At 45.6% G+C, this 22,211-nt stretch overlaps 1 protein-coding gene across 1 annotated transcript in view; it reads right to left on the bottom strand.

Annotated features, from left to right (window-relative positions):
• NCK2 (NCK adaptor protein 2) overlaps positions 1–22,211 on the bottom strand; it is a 47,363-nt gene that overhangs the window by 7,368 nt on the left and 17,784 nt on the right. Inside the window, exon 3 of the mRNA XM_004686191.2 lies at positions 3,251–3,972. Coding sequence (XP_004686248.1) covers positions 3,251–3,972 — 722 coding nt within the window. The remainder of the gene's footprint in view (positions 1–3,250; positions 3,973–22,211) is intronic.

Raw genomic sequence — 22,211 nt, 5'->3', positions numbered from 1 at the left:
TTCTGCCCGGTCTCCTGGCATATCTGAATACTGGCAATATTGGAAAAAATACCTTACAAACCTCTGCTGTTGAGAACAAAGTGTAAAACAAATGACCTTGTGGTGATTTTTAACATCTGATGGTGGGAAAAACTGCTTCCTAAACATGGCTGATATCACTTCGACAGATCTCATCTTAGGAAGCTGGCAATTTCTGAATTACTTTCCACAAGATGGGTGACTATAACAAATAAGGAAATGAAACAGAAAATTTACACAGTTTACCAGAAATCTAGTTACAGGTTATTTTAATTTTGAATACAACCTTTTAATCTTACCCAGAGTGTATGGACAACTGTATAAGGATTTATGATGAGCTTTCAGGGGCCAGGTGGGAGTTTTGCATTTTCCACATTCAATGAACTATGGATGAGCAGGTGGTGGAATGCTAATTAAATATGTAGAATAAGAAATGATGTTGTTTCATCTTTAGCCGCTAAGGTAAATGACAAGTACAGACAGGAGAGGAGAATAAGGGAAGGAGAGAGAGAAGCTGGGAGAAAGAACAAATGCAGACACAGGGATTTGGGACAGGAAAGAGATTCAGTAAACTCATTTGTTCATTCACTCAGTCATGAAATGAAGTACCCAGTACCCCAAACTACCCACTACCTTGGTGATAATGAATATCATAAAATGTGGTAATGTTTTTGTTTGTTTTCCCTGAAATATGCACCTCTTCTGGAAAAAGCAGAACTCCTAGGATTAGAGTTGGGTATATTTTTACTTTTCAAAACAGAACAATACTAAGTATTTTTGAATGCAAGATCCTTGAAAGTAAGAGTCTAACTTATTTATACTGGAATCACTCAGGATATTTTTTAAATGGTAAACATCCTGAAGAGACACTCTAAAAAAACACCGTGCTTATTTAGAAGTCAGGTGTCCTCTCGTGACCTCAATCAAAGGAAAGGCCAGCAGAAAGAAAGAAGGAAATTCAATGAAGATGTCTCTGTGTCTTGTGCCGGAAGGCAGACCCCATCAGAAACCTCTGTCCTCACACAATACCATGCCTGTTAGACATGAACTTCAGCGCTCAAGTTGACCTTGCGGTGGCTGTGAAAGCCAGGCTTGCATCTTAGAAATGCCAAAATGATCAGGGAAAACGAAACAAAATAGAAGGGGAGATGCTGGTAAGAGCAAAGGCCATATAGATGGTGAGAGTGGAATACAGATGGTGAGAATGGAATGAGCCTTTGGACAGCGCTCAGCAGTCCCAGGTGACAGCTAAAAATGGACCTGAGTGAGAGAAACAGCAAAGCCAGGCTAGTTCTGCTCTCAGGAGACGAGCAGCATGGCACCAGCGAGTCCCCTGCAGCAGTCCTGTTCCAGGCAGGCGCAACACAGTGTATTTATATAACAAATACTCACATCAAGGAAAAAGCCCTGTGCACCAACAGCCGCACAGTGGTGGGTCTTGAGGTCAAGATACTACAGTGCGGAGTTGACAGCAAACCGCCCTCTCCCACACGTGTGGACTCAGGGAAAGCAGGAGCCCCGCCCCACCCAACGGGACTGGTCTCTGAGCTCAGACCTTGCTCATGTCTTGTCCCACAGAAAAACAACAGTCTTATGTGAGGCCAGCAATCTGCAGGGTGCTTTCCTCATCTACCTCTTACTAAGGGCTGTCCACTTCTCCCCAAGAACTATTAAGAAAGATTAATAAGTGGCCAGAAGTCTCTCCATAATGGGACTGCTTGAACTTATTCTTTTTAAGAAGTCTTTTCAAACTCAAAATTTCTAAATCAAGATTATACTTTTGCACTATGAGTTATAACTCCTGTAAACACTGACTAGTCGCTTTATATTGCAACTAGTTTTCCATTGTTTTCTCTTAGTTTCTGCTTAAAGAAACTTAATTCTCGTAAGTCTCAAACATGACCTATAAGAAGCGATGTGCAGAGGTTACCTCACGGGAGAACAATTTAATGTGATGTTTTGCCAGAAATGATAAGCTGGGAGGCTGGCTAAGGGAGCCTCTGTGCTTGGATTTCGGACAGTTAGTGTTTAGGCACAGTGCGCTTGTCTTGCACATCTAAGGCTGCCGCTCACTCGAGCTGCTGACACGGTAGAGGAGTCTGGTTTCCTCTCCCCCGATGCTGCTTCATAACGAACAGATCACAGCTGCCTCTCCGCAGAAGAAAAACACTCCTGTGACCTTGGCTCCCTCTCAGGACGGTGAATAGCAGCTTTGAATACACACTTATTAGTGTGCTATTAACCTTATTAGAAAATAATTATGAGTACAAAGTACATGCTTCCTACTTTTATAGCTGGTGTACACAAAAAATTAAACCGAAGTAGGCTATAACCAACACAGTGTAATCATAAAAGACTCTTAATACTCATTTTGGGCGGGGGGGGGGGGCGCTGACTCTGCGGAAGAAGTTTTCGCAAAGAGGTCTATAAAAAAATGGTGAACACACAAAAAGGCTACTGTGTGGGGTAGCGGCTCGGTCAGTGCAGACGGACTCAACCACGCATGCGGAACACAAACCCCAGATTGGTCTACGCTGGAAATGGGCCTGCTGCAAGTCAAGCGGCCTCAGACACCCCATTCAGTCCACACACACAAACTCATCTCTCTCGAGAACTGTCTTTTTCTTTTCTATTCCGTTCACAAGTGCTTTAAAAGCTTCTCAAAGATGAAAGTGGTGCGGCTCAAGGCAGAGATGACCTTGGGATTACATGGTTTAAAATGAAAACAAACCAAGTAACAAAAGGTTGGGTAAGAAGCCAGGCGCCTGTCTGGCTGAGAACATTTGCCGTGCCTCCCACCTAGAGAGAAGCAAAGTCAACTGCCAGGGCTCAGGAGGGTCATTAACAGAGTGGGAACCTGCGAGAAAAATGTGTTTGGAGTCCTTAGAATAGAAAAGCGGAAATCTCAGTCAGGAGGCAAGACAAGCTTCAGCAGCTAAAAATCATTTTACTTACCCTCCCATCTGCAAGAATACATCTCCAGGAGAATACCGGCCACTGTCCGTAGGTGAGCTTACACTGAAAGCAAATCTAAGAATGCGGCAGCAGAGCAACCTGACATAGGTCACACGGAAGAATGGGGTTCGTGGCATTTAATATGAGCCCCAAATATCTTTTTGCTATTTCAAGTATATATTCGCAGAATCTGAAATGGGAGTGGCATGCAAGATCAAAATGGCATCCCTCTTTTTCTTCCCTCTCCCTCCCCCGACCTGGAGATTCAGACACTTACCGAAGACTCGCTGTCCCTAATGAGGAAATCACCCTCGACGCCCCTTTCGTTGAGGGCGCACTCGGCCTGGTGCCGCGTCACGTTCCCGTAGTACCACTCTCTGCCTGCAAACCGCCCGGTGCACGCAGGCCCCGGGTAGCTTATCTGCGGGGTGTGTGAAGGGTGCAGGGCTGGCCCATCACTTAGGACCACCACGTAGTTTTTGGGGACAAGGCCGACCTGCCCCCGGGCGTTTTTGCATTTCCACCACTCCGGGTCATTTTCAGGTTTCTCAATCACTTCCATGGTCTCTCCCTTCTCGAAATTGAGCTCCTCCTCGGTGACTGAACTGAAGGGGTACAGCGTCTGCACCACATGCAGGACCCGCCCCCCCTGGCCATTGCTCATGGAGGCGCCCTTGCGCAGACTCAGAAAGCTGGGGGACTCAGCGGCAGCCTCATCCACCTCCTCCAAGACGTAGTTGGAGGGAAACCAGCCGATCTGCCCGTTGTAGCTGCCTCGCCACCAGCCGTCGCTGCACTTCTCCATGACGGTGACACGCGAGCCCTTGACCAGAGACAGCTCATCTTCCCTCTCAGCCACGTAGGCGAACTTGACGAAGGCCGGGATGTTGAGGTCATAGATGCGGTCCGCGCCACCCCCATTGGCCGGGTACTCGGCGTCCGTGCTGGGAGTGGGCGACGCATCCCGCGCGCTCGTCTTCCTCTTTGTCTTGCCCAGGCCTGTGGAGACACAGCAAGGGCTCAGTAGAAGGGGCCACTTGGTTTGTTAACCAGGCACCTGCACCTCTGCTATGACCTCCCCACCCACAGGATCCAAGGGGGAGCATAATCATTATGGTTACCAGCTACGGTTATCACAGAAAAAGAAAATGTCCTATGTTGTTATGGAGAGTGGCTCAAAGTTGGAAAGTAATAAAACTGATTTTTAATTGTAAAAGTATTCCAGGCCCTCCCTGGTGGCGCAGCAGGTTAAAGCACAGCACTGAGAATCTAAAGCCGCTTCCGCATGAGTTCTATCCCCGCCTGCCCCCGGAGGTGACCACATGGCGCGGCAGACCTCTCCTGACCCGCCCGCTGCTCCCCTCAGCAGTGTACTTCGTTGATCTGCCTGTTCTGCTCCCCACTCTGTCTCTGGTGAAGCCTCTCGCCGCCCCTGAGCCTCTGGCCTGTACCCCAGTTCTGTATGCACAAATAAATAAATCTTAAAAAAAAAAAGTATTCCAGAGTGGGCCTTTCCTGGTGGTGCAACGAGTTAAACGTGCAGCGCTATGAAGCTAGCTCCAGCTGCTTCGGAAGGAGTTCCATCCCAGGCCATAGAGCTGACCCGCATGGCGTAGCAGACTTCGGCCTGACCTGCCCACTGCGCCCCACAACAGTGTACTTTGTCAATCTGCCTGTTCTCTCCACCTGCCCCCCCCTACCCTGGCCCCATCACCCCTGTCTCTGGTGAATCCTCTTGCAGTCCTGCACCTCTGGCTCATACCCCAGTTCTCTCTGCATTAAAAAAAAAAAAAAAAAAAAAAAGTCCACAGTACCAGCAACACAAAAGATAAAATAGTAAAAATTCAAGCTTCTAAAATAATGATACGCTTGTAACATTGTATCCCAAGAGAATACTTGTTATACTTAGAAAAACATGGTATAAAGGCTAAGACATGTCCTCTGAATTCTTGCAGCTGGCTGCCAGTGGAATAAAAGAATTATAAGATCCCTCCCAACTGTACTGTGGGTCAAGTCTTGTGCCCTGCTCCATCAGGCCTTCCACTGGACCACGCACCCTAGGAAGATGGTAGGGGTCCTAAGTATAGCAGTATAGCACCCCGACACTTATTTCTTCTCTTCCTAAATTCTTTTCTTTCAAAACTGCAGACATTTCCCATAGCATAGAAGGTTGTGATGGGTGGATTAGGAAAAATGAGTTATGCTAATCATACAACAGAACTTTTTATGACTCAAAATCTACTAATGGGTTATAAAAATCACTATAATGGATTGGGACCAGCCTACATGAGTGTGTTGGTCTTTTAAAGGAGTTAAACAGAAGATCTTAGTGTGCATCAACATAGGAAATCCACTGGTGCTTCTATTTTATATATGTCAGTGCTGAGTTGTAATGTGAAACATTTTTTTTATGCATGAGGAAAATGGTTTTAAAACCCTAAAGTAAAAATGCTTAAACCTGGTTAAAATTCCAGCACCTTCTTGAGCAGTGAGTCCTGGGGAAGAAAGCACATCAGCCCCCTACACTAGAAGGACTGGCCATGCTTTTCAGCCCTCTTGACAAGTGGTGACTCACCTACCATGCCTTCAATGGCTTCAGCCTCTTTTCTTAGTCAACACAGGAATTTGGATGGTATTGAAATTGTAGCTAAATGCAGATTTATTTTTTTTTTGCCTTCAAAACACCAAAACACTCTTATGGATAACTTGTACTCCTTTCTCCTCTTATTCCTTCAACCAGAGGGTAGCTTCCTTGCCCAGCAGGCAGGCAGGGCCAGAGGGATTAAAAATGCTGTATCACGCTGGTTCTCTATGCAGAGGACTGACGGCCTTCTAGATAGGTCCCTCTCAGCATCGCCATTTGGGAAAGGGTGCATATGAGGTGACAGCCCACTAATGTGATCTCCCATAGATTTTCAAATGAATCCACCAATTCTGTAAACTAGTGGTTTCTGTTGTTCCTTTCTGCACCATTTTACTCAGGTACACAGGAAATACAAACAGGGTATTGGACCAAATTGAAAATGAAAGAACTTCCTTTACACGAAAACCTGAACCTCTCCATCTTAGAAAGAAGCCTTCCATGTCTTTTCAAACAGGATGTCATTTCTAACTATGCCATGAGAGAACGGGCAGCTTCACATTCCGAAGGCAGCCTGCTCGTGCTGTGGTCCCTGCAGGCACAACTCTCAGCCTAGCAGCCTACACAACCCGGCAGAGTGCAATGTTTACTGGCAACAGAGACTGTAAGACCTCATTTAGAAATAATGTCTTAATAGATCTTTTCAAAGCTACTCAAGAAATTACTTTGGTAGGAGCAGGCTTCAGAACATAAAGGTGTCAATATTCTCAGAAAAGACACTGGAATTTAGTAGCCCTCATTAATAAATTGTTGAAGACATTACTTTGATGACTTTTTTCAAACACAAAATAATTTAAATAAATTACTTTTCCCACCAAGGTCCTGCCAGGCATCATCTTAGATTTTAGGGAAAGTAAATAAAAAGGACACACTTCCTGTCCAAACAGAGCATCCATTTCTCTACAGAGAACAAAACATTCTACATAGCAATCATACCATGGACATTAATCCGTTTTGCTTTAATGTGGTCTAAATAGTTTTTGAGACAATCAGGCGAGGGAGGAGTGGGTAATACAGCTGAATAATTGGGAGGATTTTCAGGGTAAACCATAGCTGGATTCTTAGGCAAGTTATTTAATCTCTGTCTTAGTTTCAAACCCATAAAATGCACACATTCATGTACACATGAATCTGCTGACTAGGGTAGCCAAAACAAAGAATCAGTCTGAGGCGTCTAAACCACAAAAAATAATTCTCTCGTCACTTTGGGGCCTGTAAATCAAGATTGGGTGTAGCCAAGATGAGTCCTCTTGTGTCCTTTCTTTGACTTGTGGTGGGATCTTTCTGTGTATGTTTATTTAAAAATTTTTAAATTTTTTTTTTTGTGTAGAAGAACTGGGGTATAGACCAGAGGTTCAGAAGGATTCACCAGAGACAGAGTGGGGAGAAAATCAGGTGTATTTTTTTTTTAAGATTTATTTATTTGTATATACAGAACTGGGGTACAGGCCAGAGGTGCAGGGGCAGTGAGAAGATTCACCAGAGACAGAGAGGGGAGCAGAATAGGCAGATTGATGAAGTACACTGCTGAGGGGAGCAGCGGGCGGGTCAGGAGAGGTCTGTTGTGCCATGTGGTCACCTCTGGGACAGGCGGGTATCGAATTCATGAGGAAGTGGCTTTAGCTTCTTAGTGCTGTGCTTTAACCCGCTGCGCCACCATGGAGGGCTCAAATCAGGTGGATTTACCTGTACACGTCGGGGGGAGCAGCAGGTGGGATAGGAGAGGTGTGCTGCCCCACGTGGGTCAGTTCCCTGGTTGTAGCAGTGATAGTGCTGAGACTCACCCCCCACCAGGAAGGCCTTGCCTTGTCTGATTTATCTTGACATAACACCTTCAAGGTCTATCCATGTCACAAATCCCAAGATTTCCTTCTTCGTGTCAGAATGCTATTTTACTGTCTTATAAAACAGTCACTTTGGATTAGGGCCTGTCCTTAAAGGCCCATCCTTAAATTTTAACTCAACCTCTTTATGGGTCATAAACCAAACACAGTCTCATCCTAAGATACTGGGGAGATTACGAATTCAACATATGAATTGAGGGATGTTAATTTTGCCCATAACAGGAGTCCAGATTCAGATTATAGAGCACGGGAAATGACTATTCTTATTACTGAGTTAGGACTTGGATTTCTTTTTTTCCCACAGACAGCATTTTACCAGAAGGCCAAAGTCCTCTTTGAATGCCCTGAGCCATGATTCTACCAGAGCCAGATGGCCACCAAAATAAGAAAGCTTGTCTGTCAGGCTTCTGGCAGCCGGGGAACATTATTCCACGACAGCAATGTCGTACATAGTCACTATGATGGTGAAAACCAAGTAAAAAGTATCTAGGGATGGATAAGGAGAAACCCGATCTTACTGACATCTACATTATTTTCTCCTTTATAACAATTCTGTGACATAGTGGACATTCCCACCATTTTTGAAAATAGGGAAACTGAGGCAGAAATATATCAGGGAAATGGTACAACACGTGGCACTGTCAGACCCGTGTCTAAACAGAAGCCTGTTTAATCCCTTTTAAGGAAAGGGAAGAGGTGCCGTTCTGCCAGAGGTGTGATTTCTATGGCAAATGCACCATCATCGTACCACGATTTTTTTTTTTTTTAAAGATTTATTTTATTTTGTGCATACAGAACTGGGGTACAGGCCAGAGATGCGGAGGGTGAGAGGCTTCACCAGAGACAGAGTGGGGAGCAGACCAGGCAGATCAACGAAGTACACTGCTGAGGGGAGCAGGGGGCGGGCCAGGAGAGGTCTGCCACACCATGTGGTCACCTCCGGGGCAGGCGGGAATCGAACTCATGCGGAAGGCGGGAATCGAACTCATGCGGAAGCGGCTTTAGATTCTCAGTGCTGTGCTTTAACCCGCTGCGCCACCAGGGAGGGCCCCGTACCACGATTTTTATGGGAAATGTTTTCAGGACTCCGAATTTGGGCGTCAAGCGTCTATCCTGGTGCTAACTCCCCATCACTTTCCCTCTCCAGTAACAATAAAACCTTCCTGATTTGAGGCAGTGTTTCCTCTCTTCCTCCACTTCCTGATTTTGTCCGACACCCAGAGCCAGGGGTCTTTGGGACAGACGGGGAGATCCTAAGGTGTGGGCAAGCAAGTTGCAACTTGCACTTCCCCATTTACTGCAGAGAATACCTGAAACAGCCAAGTGGCTGCCCATGGGCAGAGGTAAACTTGGGGATGAGGTGCTGGGCACCATGTCGGGGTGAGAGGTGAGGGAGAAGCTGACCTTCCTACATGAGGACAATTAAGTAAGCTGCAACCAAGAGTCACGCCATCTCGAATATGATGGCTATGACAGCAATCTCTGGGGGCTCAGCAGCCCTCCACTGCTGTCTTTTTTGCCTGATCTTCACTGCTTAAAGCTACTGGCAGCCACGAGCTCTCAGGGGAGGGCTCAAATGCACAGAAGGCCGTGAGCTGTGTGTGCATCTCACAGAGCCTACTGGGCTCCCCCTTCCCACCTCAGGTCAGAGGAGACTGACCCCAGGCTGCAGCCCAGGCCCTGGTCAACCTGCTGGTGCAGGCTCCACTCCACGCGTCTCATTCAGCGGTAAAGCTGTCACCCTTTGGGAACAGAGGCAGCCTGGGAGGCCCAGGTTCCCCATTTTCTCTGTGTTTATTTTTATACATCTTCTGTTCATTTCTTTTTCTTTGATTACCCATGCCACTCACGTCTTCCACTTGTAACAAACATAAAATTTGGACGTCAATGTGTGTGTTTAATTTTAATATAGAAAATGTGATTTTTTTTTTTGTAGTTTTCTCCACAGGAGAGGCAAATCCTCACACACATTTTGCCATGTCTTACGTATCTTTACCTGCCATAAGCAAGCTGGTAGTAGCCAAAATGTAGTTTTGAAAAAACTCAAAAACACTAAAGGCATTTTGAGTGGTGCCCACCTATCTGGTGCATCTACTTAATGAACCCCTCTCTCACCAGTCGGGAAGCTTCGCTGGCACATGCCCTTGAGGCCAGCTCACCTTATGTCCAATCACAAATTTGTTGGCAGCCCCACCAGGGAGAGGAGGAATATTGAAGAGCAGGTCCATACTCCCCGCTGCCTCTGTCACCCACACCCTGTCTCCCAGGCACTGAGGCTGGCACTGTGCGGGGCACGAGGGCACTTCCATCCTGCCATGTCTGCCTTCCCCGCATGTGGGGATGTCTCACTGTGTGTTAGCAAGATTTGGGATGACTTCAAATGATGTGCTTTTCTTTCAAATGAATCAAAAAATCCAACTGACAGAATTTATCTGGTGCTTGTTGAGCATTTTGGATAGAAGTTTTGCTGCTGAGTACTCTGGAGAAATCATACTATGGGTGAGAATATTTGCTCCGTGACCACTAGAAAATCTTTCAAATTGCTGGCAAACTAGTTGGTGATGGTTAAGTAACTTTTTTGCAAGCAGTGATTTTTCTCTATTGCTTGTTCAATAATGTATGAACTGTAACACCTTGGCATGAAGAAATAGCAAAGAAGGAGTGGAAATTGGCTTTAAAAGAGGGCGAGAGGTTGTCTCCTGTGGCACATGCTCAGGAATTACGAAGATTCTGTACAATTAAGGCTGAGTTCTGAGAACATCTCAGTTTCCTTAAGTTCATACTCATAAAACTGCTATATAATCTAGGAGGGATCTTAAGAGATCGCCTTGCTCTTGAGGTTGTGGCTGTGGAGAGAGCCCCAGAGTCCCCTGTGAGCTGTCCACTTTGCCTAGCCCACTGCTCTCTTTGTGCTACCAGGGTGCTGGGGCAGCAGGCAGAAGGGGGTGTCCACAGTGTGCCCACAGACAGAGGGTGCCAGGTCTCCAGGCTGAGAACAGAGAGGCCTGATAGTCTTGTAACAAACTCCTTGATAGTCACTTCCACAGCGACCACTTTGAAGGTCAGTGGGTGCCATGAACTTTATCTACATTTAATAAGAGCAATAAAATAATAACACGTGCGCCTTCAGGAATGGCCTTTCTTCCTTGTGAGCGCACAATAACACTGAAGTGGCAGACAGCAGAGTTGGATTCAAAGGTAAACTATTCTTTTCAGCTTTTGTGACAATTTTCTGGCATCAAGCTATTGGATCTCTGATCCTGAGTTATATTTTCATTGATGATAATAAGCACATTTTAACTTTCTGGAATAAAATTACATACATTAAAGATTGAGTTCTAATAAAAGCTTGAATATGTCATACATTATTAATGTTAGTGATTTTAAAGTCAAAATCCTTTATATAGTCTTTTAAGATAAAAAGATATTATAACAGACTACTTTTAACTCTGCTCCAACTTTCATCTACCAGCTAGAGTTCTAGAGATTTAGAATGAAATGTCAAAAAAGTTGATAGTTCAGAAATATATTCAAGCCAACTCATTTACACATAGCAGTCCCAAGTTTTAAGGGCTGGAGGATAAAGCCATTTTATTTTTTAACAGACCTGTTGTTATAGATTTATAACATAAATTTATAATATAACCAGATTTAAAAAGAAAATATCCTCGTACTTAAAATGCCATGTGTGCTAAAAAAAACAAACAAACAAATAAACAAACAAAACCCTACTATTAATATATGGGCTTTCCCCATTAGGGTTAGGCTGCATTATTGAGGTCCGTGAAAAATCACAACAGATTTTCATTATTAAATGCTCAGGTGATCTGACACGATTTGATTAAGATACAAAATAGCTGAGGTAACTTTTTACTAAAAAGTTAGGATATATTTAATGTTTGGCTTCTAATAGCTTTTCTTCATTTAATCTGTATGTAGTTTTTATTTTTATTATTTTTTTTTTAAAAAGATTTATTTATTTGTGCATACAGAACTGGGGTACAGGCCAGAGGCTCAGGGGCGGCAAGAGGCTTCACTAGAGACAGAATAGGGAGAACAGACAGATCTATGAAGTACACTGCTGAGGGGAGCAGCAGGCGTGCCAGAAGAGGTCTGCCACGCCATGTGGTCACCTCCAGGGCAGGCGAGAATCAAACTCATGCGTTAGTGGCTTTAGCTTCTCAGTGCTGTGCTTTAACCCGCTGCACCACCAGGGAGGGCCTGTATGTAGTTTTTAGACATACTGGTATGGTTAAATTTCACTATCTGGAGATAAGTCGGTACTATAATTTATCATCAAAATTTCTGAATATATAAAGGAAAAATACTCAAATATACTAAAATGAAGGGTTTTTTTTATAGGTGCCATATTCCTATTTAAGATGCTTTAATCTGGTCAGTACCGATTATCATCTTTTGTAGTCAACAAATGTTCTTTCTTCTTGTGACTTCAGCTGGACCCCAGTCTCCATCTCCCCTCCCCCCACTGGGCCTTGGGGAGAAGTTGAGGCTGCATGTCTCAGCTCTCCCAACACCACCTTTGCAGACCAGGGGAACAGGACAGCACCTGCCCACACTGCAGGGGTCCATGTGAAGACTGAAGACCCAGAGGTGAGCAGGGATGGCGCAGAGAGAGAGTACCCAGGTGATAGCAGTTGACCCCGGGATCAGCCATATTCCCAATGATGTGAGCCAAACTGGTTAAAGCACAGCACTGAGAATCTAAAGCCGCTTCCGCATGAGTTCGATTCCCGCCTGCCCCGGAGGTGACCACATGGCGTGGCAGACCTCTCCTGGCCCGCCCGCTGCTCCCCTCAGCAGTGTACTTCGTCAATCTGCCTGTTCTGCTCCCCACTCTGTCTCTGGTGAAGCCTCTCGCCGCATCTGAGCCTCTGGCCTGTACCCCAGTTCTGTATGCACAAATAAATAAATCTTTAAAAAAAAAAAAAAACACTGGGAAAAAAAAAAAACCCTTAAAATTATGCTATCTCCACTCTCACTCCTCTCCCACTCTCTGTAAGTAAACCAAACTGGTTATTCCATTGAGAATATTCCATGCTTGTGTGACTTGACAATACCACAGTCACAGTTTGGGACCACCTGGCGTTGGGTGTGGGAGAAAGGAAGGATGAGGCAGCGGTGAGGAACCAATACCACATCACCAGCTAGTGCACAGGCTTCAGAGGTCAGGAGGACCTTGGGTTTAATATATTTACAAATGCTAACATGAAACACCTGAACTGGGTGACACAGACTGCAAGTCTACCCTAGCAGGGCAATCTAACCTCAGTTTTTTGGAGACTATCAGATTGGACTCTGGATAGGACCAACTGCCCTCACTGTGGCAGCATCTTAGGCACAGGCTGCCAGAGAAACCTCAAGAGCAGCTCAAGAGAGTGAGACAGGCTCTTTAGTATAAACAAAGTCAAGTCCAAATAAAACAGATGAGCACAAACACCATTGCTTCTCTGCCTCAATCACATCACCCTGTTGCCATACAGAGACTCCAGTGTGTTATGAAACGCTGGGCAAGGATGAGCTCTGGAGAGGAGATGCGTGGAAGGCAGAGGAGACAAAGGGTCAAGAGGCCTTGGATCAAGGTGTGGAGAGCAACAGGAAAGGGAGACATGAGAGGAGAGCAGGGAGTCATCCTGCCCTGGGCCAGCCTCTGTCCTGGAACATTGCACAGGGCAGGAGCAAAGCCTGTTCAGCTGAGGCTGGCAGAACAAGAAGCAACCTAACTCACTTCCAAGTATTGCTGGTAGACAGTCCTCTTTTTACCTGTCATACATAGGGACTGGATCTGCCAAAAGAGGAAATAAATTCCCTGGCCACTTCCAAATGCACTGAACACAGCCTCTGACAGCTGCCACGGCTGCCATGTCTCTTTGGGTACCAACTCTATTTGCATAAAATTCAAGTCCTTTGTTGTTGCTGTTGGAGGGCACAACAGTTAACCGCCATACTCTGTAAGGTCCTGACACTAAGAGGGGAGAAGGTAACTTTCTGACAACCAGAATTTGCCAGAAACAGAGCAGGCAAGGGCTGAAAATTCAGCTGGGCCAATGACCTTTCTTCCCCTAGTAGATTAAATCTAGTTTTTAAAATGGAAATTCAAGGTCTTTTCCGTTATCTTGGTCAATCTGCACCTTCCACCCTGGCTGCAGGCAATCCAGCCCAGAGAAAAATACCCTGGTTTGTGGACAGCTCTAGCACCATCAGAAGCAAACTCAGTAAGAGCCTTTCCTCCTCCATACAATGAGGGTTGATCCCAAAGATCTGCCACAGCACGTGAGATCACTCCCCTGGGAACAGCTTGTCTCCCACCTGGCCCAAGAGCACCCACCCCTCTAAATCAGCACTAGTCCCACTGCATGGTATTTCTCACCCTGAGAAAAGGTTATGCTCAGTCTCTGTGTGGCATCAGGGCCTACTATTCACCACCCCCCTTAATAAACTCTGTTTCCTTTCTCATCATTTACTGTTTATATGCACCTGGCAGACCTTCTGGGTTGACCTCGGTGATGAGGCACACATACATCACCGGCATTGCTCACCAAAAAATTAGGAGCAGGCTGGTACACAATTAGCAAGCCCTGGGCGGATACCATGCCAGCCTCTTCCTTCAAAGCCTGCTTCCTTTTGTTCCTCTTCCAACAAAACTTTGGGCACACAAGTGCCTGTAGATCCACTAGCTGGACTGTGTGGGAGATATCCATGAGTTCCTCACCATCGTCCAAGTCCTCTCTGCCCCAATCTGGAATAGCATCTAGGAGGCTTAGTTTTATTATTTCCAGGCATCTTACTCTATAATGAAACACTTGATGCCAAACAAAATTCCAAGTTCGGTTAAACGGAGACTCCTAAGACAGAGGCGCTGCCATCCCGGAGGCGAAGCACATGGCTGGGAGGTGATGGGTGGAGGGAGGGTCAGCGGAACCACATACCAGCCCTTTGCTCTCCCGTCCCTTCTCAGAGGGTGGGTGTGGCAGGAGCCTGCCCAGAGGGATAGGTGTCATAGGCAGAGGACCTGTTGTCACCTAGATCCTTATGTCTGAGGCTGTGCATAGGAATTTCCAAGCCTGGTTTAAGAAAATCCAATCATTTGTAAGCAGGCAGGCAAATAACATGACAAAAAATGGTTTCAAAGTATAGACTTTTCTATCAAATGTGAATGTCAAATGGTAACACAGATGCCAATGGGAAAAAGTTTCAAAATGTTTTAATTATAATTTTTAATTAAAAATACATATTTAGTACCTCTCAACACATATACTCAATCCATTCACACAATCATTTTTGAATATGTAAAAGGGTGTACAAGACTTGGCAAGGATTAGAAATGACATTCTGGTGCATTACTTAAAGTGTCAATCCACTGGCAAAAGTTCAGCAGGCATGCAATTTCAAGATGATACCTGCTAAGTAAAGAGGAGTGTGATGGACCCAGGGAGACATGGACAGCAATGGGGAACACAGGTTCCCCTGCTGGAAAAGGACTGTTGTAGAGAGACTTCATTCAACTTTTCCGGACCACGTGCTAATTCCAGTTTCTACACCTATTTGCTTTAGCAATTCTGTAGCATCTACGCCCTCAGTTTTTCACATCATACGAGGATACCAATGGCACTGACCGACAGCAGAGGAATGTATTTGCGCAGAGTCTGGCGCTCAAAACCCCAAATGGATGCTGTCATCGAGTGCACTGCTATGACATCGTCTGTTGTTTTCTTTTCTGGTCAGGGATAGAGAAAGAAGCAAGTGATGAAAAGGACAGGTGGTACTTTCTCAAGTGAGATGAACCTGCTTTTCCCCTGCGGGTCTCACCTCACTGCTGCCCTCTGGGTCAGAAGCAGTTAAGACACCAGGACCCCTGGAAGAGTCACAAAGCAAATGGGTAATCAGTGCAAAATGAACCTTCATGCAGACAGTAAAAAAAAAGAGTCCTTTTCCACAGTTGGACGGGCAGAAAGGCTGAGTGGACCAAATCGGATCACTAAAATGTAAGAGTTTACAGGTTTGTTCACTTGCCTATGCTCCAGGAGGAAGACTCTGATGGGACCGGGCTCCAGCCTGAGCCTCAAAGCCACACCGAGGACTCCAAGGCCTGCTACCAGCTCACCCACTTGTGAATGGTCCAAGTGAGATAGTCAACTTCTGTACTGCTTGAAAAATCAGAAACCTCAAAACAAATCAAGCAAGATTCCCTGCAAACAACAGTCACAGGCCAGCTGTGGCCACAAGCAACTGTAGTTGGCCCAGCCTTAAATCTTACAAAGAAATGTCCTCCAGGTGGCTCCTCTGGGGACAACTGGGGTGCTCAGAATCTGAGTTCAAAAGCAGAAAGGGGAGAAAAATGAAGAGAAGGCAGCAGAAGCTTGGAGGAGCTATCACGGGACCAACTTCCAGACAAAGGACGGCGAGTGCCACAGAGCGCTGTGCAGAATAGCCCCCAGCCTTCCCCAAACTAGCTTTTAATTCCACCACTTAGACCCTGACGTAATCAGACCAGGCAGGACAAGGAGAGATGCCCACTGCCCTCTTATACCAAGAGCAGGGTAAGCGCTGAACAGAGGGCTCAACAGGAGCCAAGGCCCCCCCCAAAGGAGGTCCCCAGCTCACTGTCACCCCAGGGTTCAGCAGTTAGCATGGTGGTACATGTTGGTAAACAAGTACCCCTCTGGACCCCATGCCTGACCCTGGGACAGACACTAAAATACAACAGGAAAAGGAACATTTGAGACTTATGGATAGGGTCTAAAAATGAGAACATGCCATATGGGGAAGCAGAAACATGGTAAGAAAATTTTAAATCTGAGTCATTTTTAGTTCACATTTCTCTATTCTAAAACTGAAGGCGTCCACTTGAGTAACGCGTTAGTCAAAAAAGGGTGTTCTCTAGAAAACTGAAACAGAGAACAATCATTTTAATAAGTGACCAAGATACTAGTTGCTGGGAGATACTTTAGGATGCAGGGATACCATCTGGCCCAGCAGAGAACAACTTGGGGTCCGTGCACCCGCGTGTAACTGTACACCTGCTTCTCCTGTATTTTCTAAAGTGCAAAAAATGAATCAGTATTCCCATGATCTTCCCTGGCTTTCTTCCCATCAGCATTCTTCTTAACAATCTGTCTTTATTTGTTCTCCAATTATCCTCCCACTAATCTTTTGTGACTTATTTTACATCTTTATCCTAAATTCTTGGGAGCTGCATTATATAAAATAAAGCCGATTTATTTTGGGTGGCTGGCACCAAGATTACATGGCACTATCCATACTACGTGGGCAATGCATTTGGCAGGTCATTTTTACGGTGAATAATCTTGTTAAAAGAATTCTAAGTTATAATGTGTTATATTTAACTCATATTCATACAATGGTAGATTATACAACAGAGACCAAAAAGGTAAATATGAGTAATACATGCACTTCTGAAATCCCATAAAGTCCCTGTTTTAATATGGTAAAGAGATAATTTGTTGGGGAAGTTGAATGTTTAAAATCAAGTAGAGATATCTTAATTTTCTCTGCATGTGTTACATACAGAGTTCATGGGAATAGCTTGGCTTTGTATTTCTTTGAAGAATGTGTTCCTTAGAGAGTAACTTTATTTCAAAAGCATATTTAAAGTAATGTGATTAACTCAGGCTGAGTAACAACAGTTTTCTTATTTTTTTAAAAGCCTTTTAAAAATATTTTTTATTTTTGCATAGAACTGGGGTGTAGGCCAGAGCAGGGAGAGGATTCACCAGAGACAGAGTGGGGAGCAGACAGATGGATTTACTGAAACACACTGCGGAGGGAAGCGGTGGGAGAGACAGAAGTCTACATCATATATGTGGGCCACATGTGGGCCTGCTCCCTGGCCAGGGGCTGGACTCTGGCTGTATCAGTGATAGGGCTGAGACTTAACCCCTAGGGCACCTGATTTTCTTACTCTTTACCGAAGTTCATACTCAGAAAACAACTACTTCTAAGACAAATTCATCATAAAGGATCAGCTTCTCCTCCTACATAGCTTATAGAATAAACAAAATACAGTGAGCATGCCAACCTGTGATGAGTCAGGAAGTAGATACCAAACCCACTCGGCAGTCCTCTTTTCTGGCTGTGTCACCATCAGGCGCCTGAAGAAAGAGAGCTGACTGTTCTGCAGCAAACTGCACTGTGACAGCAAGTACTTACAAATGGTAAGAAGCCACCTATGCAAGGTGATTTTGATTATAATGTGTGTAAATATGGGATAATAGATATAAAAATAACAGTGATTATTTCTGGGTGATGAGGTCACAGACGATGTATTCTTTTATATCACACACACACACACACACACACCCCTTTTAAAAAATAAGCATTCCTGTCGTAAATGAATAGCTTCTGCGATGACAACTCTGGGGAATACCTGTGTGCAAAGCCTGTGTCACAGAAAGCAGTGGGCCGCCAAGATGGCTGAGGCATTATGTATGCAGCCACAGTGTCCGTGTCTGCTGCTGTCAAAGCACAATCATTTTACAAAAAAGGAGACGTGTTCCTGTGACATCCAGCTTCTGAATCACTTTAATTAATGGCTTTTGCTCAATTCATCCTTAAGGAACCAGGCAATGTTATTAATAAGTGAATCCTCTGGGACGAGGGAGAAAACACTGCCCACCAGCTTCAGTGGCTGCAGCAAGGGCAGAAGAGACGGGCAGAGGGTGGCTGGATCCCCTAGTACAGAGCTGAGCCTGGGAGATTGAGACCTGTCCTCCTGGAGGAGCGCAGCAGAGCACACCTGGCTTGAATTCCAGTTCCATCCCTCGCTGTGTGTTCTTGGGCACATCACCTAACTTCCAAGATTCAGTTTTCACATGAAAAAAATAAAGATGCTACCATTTCCATCTTATTGTTGATGATTAAACAAAAGCATGTGCCGCCACTGAGTACAGAATCCAAAATCAGCACTCAAGAATGATTACGTCTACTCACTGGAAAAATGCATGCAAAATTACTTTGGGGTCTTGGTCTGAATGTTTCTGTTGCACTAGCTTTATGTTTGACTTGGGGGTGAGTGCGGACACATATCTCTGCGAGGAGCATCAGCAGGACAGGAAACACTGGCAGGGGAGCTGAAGGCCCTGAATGAACGCCAGCTGTCTCAGGGCCCCCTGTGGGCCTTCCTGTGCAGGGAGAGCTGTGGGGGTGTGGAGAGAAACAGTACTCAAGACAACACAGACTGAAGACTTGGCTGAGGTACCAGATGAGTTGCCTAAGAAATATCAGGTCCCCACTGCAGTCCCAGTGGGGGAGAGAAGTCCCCAATGCAGCAAGAATTTACTTAGACATAGGAAGTACTTTATAACAGTACTATGAAGTTTGTGTCTCCTAAAGGTGAGACTACATGCCTGAAACATCCTACAGAACATTTCCACTCAATGTCCTACTGACACCTGAAACTCAAAACAGGTCTTGTCCTCACAGCTCAGTTTCTCTTCCTGCTTCCTCAATCCTCTTAGTTGTTGGGCTGGTCATTCCTTCAGGTTTAAAATCCTTGAGTCACTTGTGACTGATACCCAGTCAAAACAGGATTTTGGGGTTCCATACCCAGTCAAAACAGGGTTTTGGGGTTTTCCCTTCCAAACCCTTCCTTCCCTATCTCTTTCTGTTCCCACTACTGCGCTCAGGACATAGGATGTCACGTGAGTCAGTCTGAGAACTGACCCTGCTAACAGAACCCGCCCTCTCCAACCCCTTCCTCGAAACCAGAATCAGGACCCCTAGCTTATACACCAATGCCCATCTCCCCTGTCTGCCCATGGAGACCCTTGGGGCTACCTTCTCAAATGCATGAAGCCTTCGCAGAGGGGCACACGCCAGCCCGTCTTCGTGCTCTCCCCCGCCCCAGTCCAACCGGCTCATTTAATGTGTGGGACTCAGCAGAGACCTTCAGCCTCTTCAGATCGTCACTTGTTCTCCAACTCTTACTTGGAGCCCTACCAGTGTTCACCCAGTTCTCAGGGTTCTTCAATGAATGCCTTTATTCCACTCTTAAAACATTTTAGGAGACAGTGATCAGTCTTTCCATTACCTGGATGACATTGTTGAGGCTCCAAATGCTTGAGAGCCTGAGCGGAACGTGGGTGGTCGAGGACTGCAGAGTCCCAGCCCTGGCCACCCTGCTAGCCTGCTCTCCAAAGGGCTGGATGGCCTGAGCCACACAGCCCAGCATTTCCACGGGGAGTGGTGAGGACAGCACTGCTGGGCCAAGGACTGCTGATTGGTGCCAGAGTTATTTCCCTGATTCTACATTACACGCTTAGAAAGTCAAGGACTAAATAAACCCAATCCTTTTTCCATACCCCGCCAGATGTAATAATGTCTGGCCAGGCTCCCACTTGTGATCCAAACACACCCTATGACACTGGGTTGATTCCTACATAATGCTTACATCCATTCAAAGTCTTTGATTTTTGTTTTCAAAGGTCACTCAGCAGGGCATGAAGTGGCTTAGGAGGAATGTTCAAGGCACCGAGGCAAAAAGAGAGAACACAAGCATAGGCTCTTGGTCAGGGAGCAGCATCCACACCCGCTTTCCACTTGAAACAAACCCCCTGCCTGACTCAGACCTACTGAGAACAACTGTAATGGCGAATGAGGCCCACAGTCCCATGGTGCCTGAGAGGAAACCCCCCAGGACTGCAGAATCTTGGAGACGAAAGGCCTGAGAGATCATTTCTGCCCAATCCCTCTTAATCTCTGTTATAATAAAGCAGCATATAGTCAACCTGCTCAAAACAGTCTCGGCTGAACCAGCAAGACACAGAGGTTTCCTCGCTTGTACGATAGTGACACGGAGGGAGCAATTACAGAAAGTTCTGAATCACAAACTGGGGGAAAACCATTGGAAGACTCAGCTGGACACACGTGCTCTTGTGCTAGTCCCATGTTTGGGTCAATTGCAGCAGGCAAACACGGATACCTTCTGATCTCTGAAAGGCTGCCATCAAATTCAAAGCACTGAATCACCACAGATGCCCAAAGAGAGCACAGTCCCAGTTACAGCTCCTCTGCTTTGAGCCAACTTTGTAGTCCAGGGTGTTCTCTAAACGGCACTGTATCTGTCCTTTTATTTTAATGTACAGAAAGACTAGAACACCATCAAGAATATTATTTTCCCCAAGTTACCTGACAGTCATAGCAAACATGGAACCTGTCACCCCAATACTTGGTAGTTCCAGAAGCAAGGACATTCTTCTGCAAAACCACAGTTGTATAAGCTGCAGCCCAATCTGTCCCACATTAGTGCCAATCTTTATAGCCATCAAGACTGGTGGAAAGCAGAAGGGGCATTGAAAGTACTTTCACCTTCCTTCTCAACAGTGACACCATGTTGAGGGTGGCTGTGGGAAATTAAGTCATCCCAGGGGTGGTGATCTCTTGTCAGGGGTGCCTCCCTCTGCTTTGATATTGGAGAATCATGAAAAGTTCATGCCGAGATAACAAGGTCTCTCCTTGTCTGGCAAAAGTAAGGCCCAGAGTGAACATGATAAACACATCAAAATTAAAAAATGGAAAAAAGAAAAAGGGTGGCATTTATCCCAGGTGATGAGACTCCCGATCCCCAAGAGATTCCAGATTAGCATAGCAAATGCTGTTCACAGATGAGAAAGTTAAAGATGATGTTACTTGTATCTTTATAATACACAGTGTTCACTACAAGTATTTTCAAGGGCATGTGTGGCTGGCGGTGCTGAAGCCTGGCAGAGGCTAGTGAAGAAGCTAGAGGGGGAGGAGCCTCCCTTGCTCAGCCAAGCACTCCTGGGCAAAATGAGAGCCAAGGGGAGAAAGTTAAAGACAAGCAAACTTTGATTCTATTTAAAAAGAGCTTTCTAACAATCTGTGTTCTCCAAAAATGGAACTGGCTGCCTCCTGAGCAGACGCGTTCCAGTGGAGCCGGGCAGCCATCTGCCAGGATGGTGTGGCCCCGCGTGCAGCTCGAGACAGGCCAGCTGAGGGCAGGGCCCAGGGCACTCACTCCGTTTGTGTGTGCTCATGCTACCTGTACCCTCATTTCTTTACCATACCGAATGTTGACAGCCATCTTTCAAGAGACATATTTGAGGGATAAGTTAAAAATGGTGTCAGTTTTGTGGAAATGTGTGAGTATGTTCATGAAAAACAGAATTTGTACATCAGGCTCAGAACCTATGACAGCTGGTGATCTGGTATGATTCATAAGCAGGCCTGTGTCTCACTTCTCTCTCCCTGCCATGGAAATAACTTAATCCACAGCAAAAATGCTACCCAATAAATGAAAGCTTCAAATGGCTTTGAAGAGTGAGTGAGTTTTCAGACTGCATAAAATGAAAGATGACTATCTTTACCACACCTACCACACCTGGCATGTAATTTTCTTTTCTGTCCCTCTCCCCAACCCCCACACTCCAAGGAAATCTATCTTCTTGCTAGAAACGAAAAGAAAAAAACAAAAACCAGGAAATGTAACATGGGTGATAACACTGAGTTAATACAAAAGCAAGTTCTTAAATGTGAAAGAGCAGTCTTTGTACGACCCACACTATACTCATTTAAGGAGGCAATCGGAACTTTTAAAAATGGCAGCCCATGGCCCTCCCTGGTGGCGCAGTGGGTTAAAGCACAGCACTGAGAATCTAAAGCCTCTTCCGCATGAGTTTGATTCCCACCTGCGCCGGAGGTGACCACATGGTGCGGCAGACCTCTCCTGACCCGCCTGCTGCTCCCCTCAGCAGTGT

This window comes from Condylura cristata, unplaced genomic scaffold (assembly GCF_000260355.1).
Source record: "Condylura cristata isolate star-nosed mole 26May11 unplaced genomic scaffold, ConCri1.0 scaffold00020, whole genome shotgun sequence".
NCBI classification, from domain to species: domain Eukaryota; kingdom Metazoa; phylum Chordata; class Mammalia; order Eulipotyphla; family Talpidae; genus Condylura; species Condylura cristata.
This window is presented reverse-complemented; position numbering and strand designations above follow the sequence as displayed.